This window comes from Equus caballus, chromosome 6 (assembly GCF_041296265.1).
Source record: "Equus caballus isolate H_3958 breed thoroughbred chromosome 6, TB-T2T, whole genome shotgun sequence".
Lineage (NCBI taxonomy): Eukaryota > Metazoa > Chordata > Mammalia > Perissodactyla > Equidae > Equus > Equus caballus.
The window spans coordinates 17,140,338-17,153,872 of NC_091689.1; the positions used below are offsets into that span (position 1 = coordinate 17,140,338).

Consider the following 13,535-nt stretch of genomic DNA (forward strand, 5'->3'; position numbering starts at 1 on the left):
TATGCATTTTTGCTTCAAACAATTTCATGATTCACAGTGGAAACTTACTAAGAAAATGTTCAAGTTGGTTTCCTTTACCTAATTAGTGTGTTAAGCAGCAGTTTCAATTCAAGATAGCTATCGAGTATTTTCTTTTGCAAGCCACTATATCAAGAGATGCTGAGAATTTAAAAAAAAAAAAAAAAAAAGAGGCTATGGAGTTACTGCCTTTCAGGAGATTATGATTTAGTGTAAAGGAGAGGAAAGTCCAAAGCCAGAAGGAATTGACTACGAGGTTGACCATAATCATCATAGCAAACACAGAGAAAATGCTGGGAGGGTTCAAGGAGGGAGAAACCACATCTCAGACAATGGATGTAGTCACAGGATTGGACAAAGGCAAAGAGGAGGAGAGAAAAAGGAGCCAAGAAGGAAACTCTGGGGACCAACCACAACCATGGTGTCCAGAAGACACGGATTCAGTGAGGGCCAGAGGGAAGAGTCAGAGTGCAGGAATGGAGCTGCAGAAGCTATAGCAGGGCAAGTTTCAAGAGGGACCCAGTGATGAGTGGAGCAGAGAGTCAAGAACCCGGAAATGGAAGCTGAAGGAGAAGGCTTCGGGGATTTCACTGAAAAGTCTTCAGTTAGGTCACCACTAAATCCATTTTAGCAGGTGTGGACAAGACCCAAACTGAAGAAGTTAAGAAAAGAATAAAAATTAAGGAAATAGAGGTGTTGTCTATACCAACTGTAAGGCAACTTGGTTGTAAAAGAAAAAGGAGGAAAGGAGGAAGTAAGTAGAGGAGGAGGTGAAGCCAAAGAAGAGTGGCTTTTTATCAATTCACATGGAATTTATTTACAACTGTGAGTAAGAGCATTTCTTTTTTCTGTTTAGCAGCCCATTTTTTCTAGCGCCATTCATTAAAAAAGAATTCCCTTCCCATTCCGAGCAGTTCCTCTTTAAGAGCCATGCACTGTTACAGACAATGGTTTCTGGGCCATTATTCAGTTTGGGTGAGCTGTCCATTCTTGCACCCATAACACACGAATCTAAAAATAATTGTAGCGTTATAATGGGTTTTAACATCTGGCAGAATTTCCGTCTCATTACTTTCATTTTTCAAAACATTCTTAGCTATAATTGCTTGACTTCCTATTGCACTCTTTCTTTTCAGGAAGTTATATTCATTCATTCATTCATTCATTCGTTCATTTTTTGCTGAAGAAGATTAGCCCTGAGCTAACATCTGTGCCAGTCTTCCTCTATTTTGTATGTGGGATGCCACTATGGCACAGCTGATGAGTGGTGTAGATCCATGACTGGGACCCAAACCAGCCAACCTGGGCAGAGCGCACCAAACTTCACCACTACACCACAGGGCTGGCCCTCTTATTTGTCTTTTGAAACATAAAACAGTAAAAATCACCACTTAAAAAATATGTATGCTGGGGCCAGCCACGTGGCTGAGTGGTTAAAATTCCACACACTCTGCTTCGGCGGCCCAGGTTCGTGGGTTCAGATCCCTGGCTTGGACCTAGTCCACCCATCAGCCATGCTGTGGAGGCATCCCACATACAAAACAGAGGAAAACTAGCATGCATGTTAGCTCAGGGCTAATCTTCCTCAAGCGAAAAAAAGAGGAAGATTAGTAATGGATGTTAGCTCAGGGTAAATCTTCCTCACCAAAAAAAAAAGTATATAAAGTAAGGAGTTAAAATTCCAACTCTCCCCACAACATATCACTTATCCAAGTTCTAACTCCAGAGGTAAGCGCTAATTAGAAATCAATGCCCCACATCTGATAGTTTCCTGAGTTTATACAGGCATCCTATATGCAACTAAATGTTGGGAAAAATGCTTCCACAAAGGGAGAGCATGTCCATCTCCCAAGGAGAGAAAGACACAGGATCTTGTGACCTTTCTCCTCCCCTCACTCACTCTTCCTCTGGATTGGAGAACATGATTTAGCCCCCTTCCGCCTCTCTTTTAATTCCTCCTACCCTCTCCCCACCACTCCCCACCCTACCACCACCTCCTCATCAATCTTAGTTTGGAAGTTCTACCACTTATTGCTACTTTGCTAGAGCTTACCTTCCTGTTTTCTGCAGTCTTATTTAAACCTAAACCCAAATGTCTCCATAAATACACCAAAATTAAATAAGCACCTTAACCTGCCCGTTGGGATAAGATCTTTAACACACTTGTACGCCTTCTAATTCTTCCCACTTCCCCTCCCTACAACCCATGATTAAACTATTGGTTAAAATAATATGAAACTTTAGTGTGGTCATTTAAATTTTTCCTTAAGAACAGGTATGATGGACACACCCTACGGTGACCCTCAATGAATCATACCCTTGTGTAATCCACCCCCCTTGAGTGTGAGCTTCTAACTAACAGCATATCGCAAAAGTTGAGAGATTTGGAAGATGCAGTTAAGGTCCCTAATCAGTTGACTTTGAGTTAATATTGGGTGTGCCTGACCTACACAGGTGAGACCCTTAACAAGGTTGGGGCCTCTCCTGAAGTTAGAGACTTGAAAGAGGAGAGGGTTGCTCTCATCATTGCCAGCTTTTAAGAAGCAAACTGTCATGAATTCTACAGCCACAAGGATGTGAATTCTGCCAACAACCTGAAAGGACTTAGAAGCTGATCTTTTCCTATTCAAGCCCCAGATGAGAGGTCAGCCCAGCCAACACCTTGATTCCAGCTTGGTGAGACCCTGAACAGACATTCCAGTAAGCCACGCCTGGACCTATGAAACTGTTAGATCATAAAAGGGTGGCGTTTTAAGCCACCACCTTGTAGTAATTCAATATGCAACAATAATAATTAATACAGAAGATATGTCTATCTTTTTCGAGAGACTGTTCTTCACCATTAAATTACCATTCACGAACACATTAATATCATCTATGTAAGTTTATTCCCGCATTTAAAGATAACCCTCTTCCTCTTGTTCTCTTTCTTCCTCTATCTGACTAGCTTTGTCCTGATTTAGTTCCAATTTCATACTCATATTTTTAAAGATAATTTTCTTAGAGAGGGTACATGGTATTATATTTTCTGCATCCTTAAATGTATAAAATGCCTTTCTTTTGCCCTCAAATATAAGTGATCCTTTAATTGCCAGTCCTTTTCATCGAAAAGTCTGAAACACTGTTCCACTATTGCTTAGTTTCGTTATAGAGAGAAGCACCTCAACACTGGTTTGATTCTCTTTCTTTTGTACGTAACCTGTACTCCCTGTGTAGAATCTTGTAAAAAAAAAAAAAAAAAAATCTCTTTATCCTTGGATTTGGAAATTCTACCAGGAAATCTCAAATTGTGTACCATCTCCATCATTAATCCTCTAGCATTCTATAAGCCCATTCTGTTTGAAAACTTCAACTTTCTTCAACTCATAGACTTCTCCCTTTGGCAATTAGTTGATTCTGGTTTTATTTCCATGTGTTCCTTCTTCTCAAGCATCCATCACTCAGACGGAAACATCTCTTGGATCTTTTCCACATTTTGCCTCTGTTTTTACTCACAGTTTCCATTTTCTCATATTTTTACTTCTATTATGAAATAGTTCCTCCTTTTGCTTTTCCAGATCTAAATTCAATTTTGAGTAGTATACATTACTTTTTTCACTTCCTCTCTTGAGTGTTTGGAGTCATTGGCTGTTGCCGCAATTTTATTTTTATTTCCTAGATTTTTTCCCCTTTTTGAGTTGCTGGTATAGGCTCCCTGTACTGGCCAGGCTAGAGGTTGGCAATGTCAGGCAGAGACAGATGACATTGGAGATTCTTCTCCAACTGGGCTCTGTCTACTAAGGCACATGGTAGAGGCCTCCCAGTGTGGGGTTCTCAGGGCTCTCCAGGTATGAGCAGGAGACCATTCTCTCCCAGCCACATAAAAATGAAAGGACCATCTCAGCCCCACCATGCAATTATCTTCCAGGACACCCAGTGTCCATGAGATCAGGAGAGCCCTCTACCTCCCGGGGTCACATGCAGCGCATTCACAGCATGTACTTCCTCTCCATAAGCTGAGGGGGCCTTAGGGCTCAGCTGGTCATTGAGTCCTCAGTTCTCCCCAGAACTCTATCCCCTAACTCTATCATATGCAAAGGCTCCAAGCATCTCCCTTTCCTTGAGAACCCAAATGCTCACATGCGTTTGAAGTACCCTCCAGGGTCATTTACCTTCTTGAGTCATCCCCAGCAGAGAGTCAGTAATTGATGGAGGAAGGTCACAAAAAGGTAGAAGGGGTGGAATTGAGAGTATACATGGAAGGATTAACCTTGAGCAGGATAACGAGCTCAGGATCCGCTAATATGGGAGAGAATAAAAGTTTACTCGTTGTGACCGCAGATAAGTTTAGGGGGTGGATGTTCTCAAAGGCTGGCCCACGGGCCAGCACATCAGCATCACCTGAGAACTTACCAGAAACTCAAATTCTTGGGCCCCACCCCAATATACTGAATCAGAAACTCTAGCAGAGGGGTCCAGCAACCTGTTTTGAGAAGCCCACCAGCAGACTCTAACAGATGCCCAAGTTTGAGAACCATTGCTATAGGATGTGCAAATCAAATAAATTTGAAAACTTTTAAAAATGAAAACCTCTCTTTTATGCCATGAAGATGGAAGTGAATTCAATCATTCTAAGGGCAAACGACTTAATATGGAGCTTGGGAGAAGCGGAAAAATTTGGGAATACCTTTGAGAAAAATGGAAGGAGGAGGTGAAAAAGGCCAGGATCCCAGTCTAATTTGTGGAGACACTAGTGGGTCATCACACACAGGCATGTGCAACTGTATTTTTTATTTCTTGGTCATGATAACATGAGCAATGTCTCAAAGACAGGAACATAAAGGGCATATTCATAATACACTCAATTAATGATTCTGTCATTTATAAAGATGAAATTTCCTTCATAAAATTTTATAATAAACTAAAGAATCTCGGAATTTTCTCATTTTTGAAGCACATTTACCACTGCTAATTCTGTCACTGAAGAATCTTGAAATCTCTGTAAGCATTACTGTCCTTACTTTATATAGACAAAATACAGATGAGTCAGTTTAAGACATTTATCCAGGCTCGTTAGGAAACCAGTGGCACAAGTGAGGTGAGCTCCCTCGGTCTCCTGACTCATTGCTCCTTTATTCTTCCTTCCAGCTTGGAGATGACTCCCTATTTCTCAATGCTCTGCTAGACCTAGAACTGAAATCCACGTGGCTGAAGCCAGCACATCTGCCCTTGTGAAGTCTGGCTCTAAATGGGCATCCCACTCGGAAAGAAGCATCAGATCTGCCAAACATAAAGCAGAGGCTTGGCCCAGCTTCAGCCCTTCCATCCAAGAGCTTAATCAGGTTCATCTGTGGGAGCCGCGAGCCTCACCGAAAAGACCTAAATAAAGGTGAGTGCGTCCAAAGAGAAGCAAGGTCGGCTGCCAGGCAAGGTCACCAGGCAGATGGATGGTATCAAGTCAGCGGTGGGGGGAGCAAGAGGTTAAGCGAAATGGCTATAAATAGAGCCCACAAAAGTATTACAAAAATCTAAACCCAGGCCTAAAGTTGTGGCTTAGAGAAATGTGTGCAGCAGCTGACAAAAGGGCCTCCTGGCACACTGCTATCAGAGGGCAGATGGCCACAAAAGAAGCCACACCATCCACCAATGGAGCCCATTGGAGAGGCAGATGAAAGGGCGCTGGGACCATGCTGGGCGGGATCCCAAGGGACACCATTACCTACCACCTCATAGGGTTATTGTGAGGATTTTTACAAGTTAACGAACGTAAGGACTTAGAACAGGGTCCACACATTATAAACACTCTGTCAACATCAGCTATTTCTGCAGAACGCCTTTGACACGCATCCACGCAAATGAACTCACATTTCCTACCAACTGAATGATTTAATGGGAATTAATTTATTTGCCAATACGTGCGATTCCACCTCCAGAAGCACAAAGCACAGCATCCTGTCTTTGCCCAGCAAGCAGTGCAGAGCAGCAAGGTTCCCTCTCCCACAGACTGCACAGCCATGTCCTTGATCTACATCTGACAGTCCATTTAATGCCACTTTTTATCATCAGCCTTTTACACATTTGAGAGAAGAGAGCAAGGACACAAGAAGAAGCAAAGGGCAGGAGAGAGACTTTCCAGTTTATTAGGAGGAAACCCGAGACCTGCAAATTGGTCTCCTTGGCCCCATAAATCATCCCACCGCCAGCATTTGGTTTTTATTTTAAATGATTTCATGCTCCAATTAGACATTTCTGCATTCAAGTCGAGAAATCCATGAAGTCATTTAGAGGCACTTTGGTACAAGAAGGCCAAGTGGCCGCTCACCTTTGTATTCTGCCAGGCACACGCACTCATAGCCATTAACGAGGTCCCTGCAGGTGGCAGCGTTCAGGCATGGAGCAGAGAGACATTCATTGTATTCCTCCTCACAGTAGAGGCCGTGGTAACCTGAGGGACAGAGAGAAAAGCGTGCCATCAAACAAACCCACATGGGACAGACTGCAAAGAAGGCAGTTGGGTGTTCATTGGAAAGTAAGGCAGAGACAGAAGCAAAATCTAAGGAGTCAGGTCTCTTGGGGTATAATTGAAATGTAGATTTTTGGGAAGGCTAGGAAGAGTCTGTTCTTATCACCCTTTTTCATGATCCAAGTATAAAAGAAGTGACCCCATTTATCCACCAGATGGTCCCATTATTATGTCACGTCCAACAGTACTGGTGACCCAGAGACACAGGTTACTGAGTGCGTCTGCTGTGGCCACAGGAGACCATGACAGCGGCAGGACTTGTAACATGAGAGTAAGAGCTCCTTTCAAGGATGTGGACCACATTTTCCCTCCAATCAATCAGAAAAATATATCTAGCTACAGAGAATTTTATTAAAGGAGAAGAGGATCAATGTATTTCCTTCGTTTTCCAAGTCAAGAAAGAAACTCAACTAAGAAGGGCTTAACTGAAATACCCGATGAAATGTGGGGTAATATTTTTGTTTGTTTATTTAAAATTAAGATCACTTAAATTACAATGTTTTAAATTGTACTCAAATTTTTTAATCATTAAAAATATAATAGCAATGAAGAATAAGAAACCAACAATTTTCTCAATAAAGATGGTTTTCCTCTCCTACTTGCAAAACAGGTGTTTATTCTAAAGGACAAGAAGACAACATTCTTTGAGATTCACTCGTGAATGTTATGCTGTTTTTAACTTTCAAAAACATGTGTTACTGCCAATTTGCAGGGAAACCAGGCCATTTTTGTCTGGCCTTGTCCAAACAATGAGAAACATGTGAGCATTTTCAAAAATCACCCTGCCTGTGTTGGTTCTGAATTCAGATAAGCAGAAAAAATAAACCCTTGCTCAAGTGGGAACTAAAACCCCTAGCTTTTTTCCAGCTTTCCAATTCATAGCCAACCCTCAAACTCAGAAAGTCCCATTAGGACATGCTAATGTGTTGAACTGTTTTGTTTCTTGTGCCTATCACAAAAGTAGGTGAAGCTCATATTTGCATTATTAACAGATCACTTTTCAAATATGTTGCATTTCTGTTGTTTCTGAACTGCTTTCCAAATTTAGGGAGTGATAATGGTGTCTTTGAGGAGAGTTCGACCTACCTAAGACAAATATGCCATAGTTTTCAATTCTTCTCTCTTACTCTACCTTTTGTAATTTTAGAGAAATATTTCCTATTACTCTTCATTAGATTATTTCAATCATCTAGATCAGAGATTCTCATTTAACAGAAATTTCGTCCCCCAGTAGGCAATTTTGGTGGTGGGCAATTTTGAAAACATTTTTAGTTGTCACAGCTATGGAGGAAGGGAAGGAGTTGCTACTGGCATCTAGTATAAGGATGCTGCTAAACATCCTACAGTGTTCAGGACAGCCCTCCACAACTCAAAACCATCCCCCTAAAATGTTAATAGAACCAGATAGATTTGGCTCACAGGCCAAATCTATCCCAGTCTGTTTTTATAAATAAAGTTTTTACTGGAACACAGCCCCACCCATCCATTTGTGTATTGTCTATGGCTGCTTTCACACTATGATGGCAGATTGAGTAGTTGCAACAAAGACCATATGGCTTGCAAAGCCCCAAATCTTTACTCTTGGGCCCCTTATAAAACAAGTTTGCTGACTCCTGATCTAGAGTCAATAGAAAATCTTCCTTTTTACGAGAGTGTTGGATATTAATCCCTTATCAAATATACAATTTGCAAACGTTTTCTTCCATTCATAGGTTGCCTGTCACTCCACTGACTGCTTCCTTTGCTGTGCAGAAGCTTTTTAGTTTGATGTAGTCCCACTTGTCTATTTTTGCTTTTGTTGCCTGTGCTTTTGGTGTCATATCCAAGAAATCATTGTGAAGACCAATGTTATGAAGCTTTTCCCCTATGTTTTCTTCTAGGAGTTTTATAGTTTCAGGTCTTACATTTAAGTCGTTAATCTATTTCGAGTTGTTTCTTGTGAATAGTGTAAGACAATACAAATGGTATACAAAAAGATGCTCAACATGACTAATCATCAGGGAAATAGAAACCAAAACCACAATGAGGAATCACCCCATACCTGTTAGGATAGCCATTATCAAAACAAACAACCCAGAAAATAACAAGTGTTGGTGAGGATATGGAGAAATTAGAACCCTCATACACTGTTAGTGGAAATGTAAAATGGTGCAGCTGCTACGGAAAACAGCACAGAGACTCCTCAAAAATTAAAAATAGAACACTCATATGATCTACAACCCCACTTCTACATATTCATCCAAAAGAACTGAAAGCAAGATTTCGAAGAGATATTTGCATTCCCATGTTCATTACAGCATTATTGACAATAGCCAAGAGGTGGAAACAAACTAAATGCCCATCAATAGAAGAATGGATAAAGAAAATGCGATATATATACACGTATACAATGGAATATTATTCAGTCTTTAAAAAGAAGGAAATTCTGTCATATTCTACAACATGGATGAACCTTGACGCCATATGCTAATTGAAATAAGGCAGTCACAGAAGGACAAATACTTCATGATTCTACTTATATGACGTATGTAAAGTAGTCACACAAAAGAAGAGCAGAATGGTGGTGGCAGGGGCTGGGGAGAGGAGGAAATGGGGAGTTAGTTGCTGTTCAATGGATACAGAGTTTCAGTTACGCAAATGAAAATATTCTAGAGATCTGCCATGTGACAACGTGCATATAGTTAACAATACTCTACCATACACTTAAAAAAATTTGTTAACGGTAGACTTCATGTTATGTGACTTTTATCACAATTTTTAAAAATTATATATATAAAGAGTTGTGTCTTTTGGCTCCTTCTCAGTATGAAGTAACAATCACAAGCAGCATCTTTTTCACCCTATTTGTTCTCCTAGCTTTTAAAAACCAAGTTGGAAAGAATAATATATAACCCTTCATCACCTTTGACCTCTGAATTGAGGTGTTATTTACACAGACAAAAATCAAAAGCAAATTTCATGAAATCATCCATAACTGTTCGCATTTTTTGGAAGACAGCATCATTATCTTTTTCTGCTAGCCACATGAAAAGCAAATAAGGAAGTTATTTTACAGAGATAATTAAGCCGGTGATGTTTTTCTTCCTTGGGGGGAAAAAAAAGATAAAGGTTTCACATTCTAAAACTGTTTCTTCAGAGACGGTAACATTTAAATGTCTTTATGGAAATGTCAAGGCACCCTTCACACTCAGTGCCAAAGAACCTAAATCGGACTGTTTGAACAAAAAGGCATTCCTTCCAAAAGAGAAGGCTTCTGTGAAAATGAGGCTGCCACCTCCTGCTGGTAATTAATTCGGGCAAACAAATTAGCTCAAGGCAGTATGCCCAGGGTCTAGGAAAATTAGGCTAGTCCAAAGAATTGTTAAAAAATAAAATAAAAGATCAGAAGGGTGGGATCAGAATGCCCCTTCCAGGGCAGTGATCTTCCTCACCATCGCTCCCATCTTGGCATGACTTGCTCTGATTATTCAGCTCCAATCACTTCCTTAGAACTGACAGAACAGAACAGACTGAATGTGGGGAGTGAGAAAGCGTGGTCAAGATGGCTGCCACGTTTAGGCTGAGTGAGTGGATGATGCTGCCATTAACATGAGTAGGTATGCCCAAACGAACAACAGGTTTTAGGAGAAGCTGACCAGTTGGATTTTGGGCATGTTTAACTTGGGGCTCCACTTGGGGAGGTCCAGGTGGCAGTTGGAAAAATAAGCTTGAATAGCCTAGAAACAGCACTTTGGGAGTTAGTCGCCTGGAAGTGGTGTTGAAGTTTTCATCAAAGAAGAACATGGAGAAGTAAAAAGAAGGGATTGAGGTTGGATCTACATGGATGGGCAAGTGGAGAACAAGAAGCCAGGTCAGGACACTGGGCTTAGATGGGCTGAAGGAGAGGAGGGAAGGCGAGGGAGTGCAACGCCATGGAAGTCAGAGAGGAAAGGAAACCACGGCCGGTTAACAGTGTCAAAGGCTCTTGAAGACTAGGAGGTCCCTGGAGACCCTCAAAATCATGGCTCTCAATGGGAGATGTACTGCCCTTTATAGAGTATTTTGGAAATTGGGAAGAGGGGATTGATTATCACAAAGACTGGAGGGTTCTATTGGAATTCAGTGCATGACAACCAGAGATATTAAACATCCTGCAATGTCTAGAATACCCCTGCACAACAAAGAAGGACCTGGCATCCTTCACAACTTTATTCATGTAGGTGAAAACTCTGTGTCTAACTTTCCAGGTCTAGAATCTAACTGCTTTACTTGTACAGCACAGTTTTTAAGATATGCTGAGTTTTCCTGGAATGTAACTCCTGGGTAAATCAAGAGGAGACTGCGCCATGAGTTGTTCACTATTTTGGAAAATCACTCCACGAGAGCAATAGCTCTCAGGGATTTAAGTCACCGATAAAGCACACCTGTAACAGTAAACAAAACAACAGTCACTTCTTTGGATCATTTTCTGACGATGCTATCTAAAGCAGCTCCCCCACCAGTTACTCACCACAACACTCAATTGATTTCCATCATAGCACTTACAACCGTGTGAAATCACATTTGTAACTTAGTTCTTTACTTGATCATTTCTCTTCCTCCACCAGAATATAAGCTTGAAGGCAGAGGCTGAGATTGCACTGTTCACAGCTGTGCCCATAGTATCTGGTACAGAAAAGATGCTCGAATAACAGTTGTTGAATGAGCACCCAAAATGCCATTGATTAAATCAACACACATTGAAGATGCACCCGCGATGTGCTGGGAGCTTCCAGGCCCCATGGGCACAAAGTTAAATGGTGAGGTCTTCACCTGCAAGAAGCTTAGAGTCTAGCAGCGTGTTAGTGGCATCTGCTCTGATCAGACCCTTTACTTGTGTTTACTTGTTTAAGCCTCATAACAACCAAAAATGATGGATATCACTAGTCTCAATTTATAGATGAGGAGCTAGAGCCAGAGAGATAAAGAAACTTGCCCAAGACTACACAGCCAATCAATCCTGTGTGTTCTTCCTACTTACCCATGTTGTCCCCAAAACGCATAACCTAGTGTATCAGTAAGTTAGGACCACTATAACAAAATACCACAGACTGGATGCCTTAAACAAGAGACATTTATTTTCTCACAGTTCTGGAGGCTGGATGTCTAAGATCAAGATGTCAGCAGGTTTGGTTTCTCCTGAGGCCTCTCTCCTTGGCTTGCAGATGGCCACTTTCTTGCTGTGTCCTCACATGGCCTTTTCTCTGTGGGCATGCCTCTCTGGTGTCTCTTCCTCTTTTTATATGGTTATAGGACACCAGTCATATTAGCCTAGACCTCATTGACCCTTAATTACCTCTTTAAAGGCCCTTTCTCCAAAAGCAGTCATGTTGAGGATTAGGGCTCCAACATACAAATGTTGGGGGGGGGGGGGGACACAATTCAGTTGATAACACCCAGAATCAGGGGTTCCCAACCACAACACTTTGACATTTTGGACCAGATCAATCTTTATGGTGGGGAGCTGTCCTGTGCATTATAGGATGTTGAGCAGCATCCCTGGCCTCTGCTCACTAGATTCCAGTGGCACCACCTCTCCCCAGTTGTGACAATCAACAACGTCTCCGGACATTGCCATTTGTCCCCTGGAGGACAAAACCTCTTTTTTAAGAACAATGTCCTAGATCCTTTTTATAATATGAGAGAAACTTGAGAAACTGTCTTTGCGAAGAGCGAAAAGGAATTCATCAAGGAACAGAATTTCTGGGCAGAACCGAGGGGTCCGTCTGCAATTGTGGGTTTGACGGCCTATCCGTCCATGGTGACTCTCTCCAGTAGTGTCAACCCACAGAAGAAAAGGGGCACTCAGCTCATCTGGGGTTAGGACATACCAAACGAATGGGATAAGAAGAGGAAAGAGGAGGGAGAGCCGCCTGGTGACATTTGAGCTCTGGAGAACGCTGTTCACCATTGTGCCATTAGGCTGGGGTTCGTATGGGTCCTCCCAGGAAGACAGAGGTCCACCACAATTGACCGACTCAGCAAAGGCGTAGTGAGGCAGGATTCCACCCCACAGCATCTGCTCTGTTCCAAAACATGACTGCTGCCTCCAGGTTTCAGGAGGCACTTGATTCCTATTCTGCCCACTGAACAGCAAGGTTTCCGCTGCCTTTTTCTTTGTCTTCTCTCTCAACGCTGTCCCAAGACAACGTCATTTAAATATTAATATCAATATATGACAGGCTCTGGCCCACACAATGTTTCCTCTAGAGTCTTCGTTCCCTTTGCCCATCACATCCCACTCTGAAACACCGCAAACTGTAGGATTCTGTAACCAGATGGCCTTCAGACAGACGGCACCACCTCCAATCCCTTTGGATGGCCTCTGGAGGGCTACCTGTGCTTTCTCCTGCCTCACAAAAAGCACGTTAACAGGACCTTCAGAAAACAAAACAATAGCCATGTGTTCAGGACAACCCAGGGGAGGCCGAGCTGCTCCCTCTCCCAGTGCTGGTGGAATTCAAGGCCAGAGCGAATATAAAGTGTTTGGGGGGTTCTTGTTTGTTTGTTTGGTTTATTTTAAGGTCAGACTGAAATGAGCAGGGGGAGATGGGGAGTGGTTCCTTCAAGGGCATATTGGAACTCAGAGGATGTTTTCCCCTCATTTCAAGTTGAATGGACAAAATGGGAAAACCCAAGACGCCCCGATTCAAGTCTAGGCCAGTTCCTGGGAGATCAAATCTTCCAAACACCTCACTGGTAGTAGTTAAAGTTGTGCACAAAGAGAAAGTAATCCTATTATATTAATAGGATTGTCTGTGAGCTTTCAAATTCAGCACGGTGGACTGTCAGGCAACGCGTTCATTTTACTGCGTAGAGAGCTTAAGTTTCAAGGGAAATTGTGTGCACGTGTGTGTGATTCTCTCTCTTTGCTGGTACGTTCACAGTAGGAATTTTTTAAGAACAGAAAAAAATGTAAGCCAGAATACCTGCTCACATTAATCCTATTAAGAGTTCAGATGCTCTGTTCTAAACAGAGCTGCTGATGCTGATATCT

At 42.0% G+C, this 13,535-nt stretch overlaps 1 protein-coding gene across 2 annotated transcripts in view; it reads right to left on the bottom strand.

The window, feature by feature from the left end:
• Positions 1-13,535, bottom strand: part of DNER (delta/notch like EGF repeat containing) — a 302,387-nt gene that overhangs the window by 35,118 nt on the left and 253,734 nt on the right. For both annotated transcript variants that reach the window (XM_023642489.2, XM_070270583.1), the window contains exon 9: positions 6,320-6,442. In XM_023642489.2, coding sequence (XP_023498257.2) covers positions 6,320-6,442 — 123 coding nt within the window. The remainder of the gene's footprint in view (positions 1-6,319; positions 6,443-13,535) is intronic.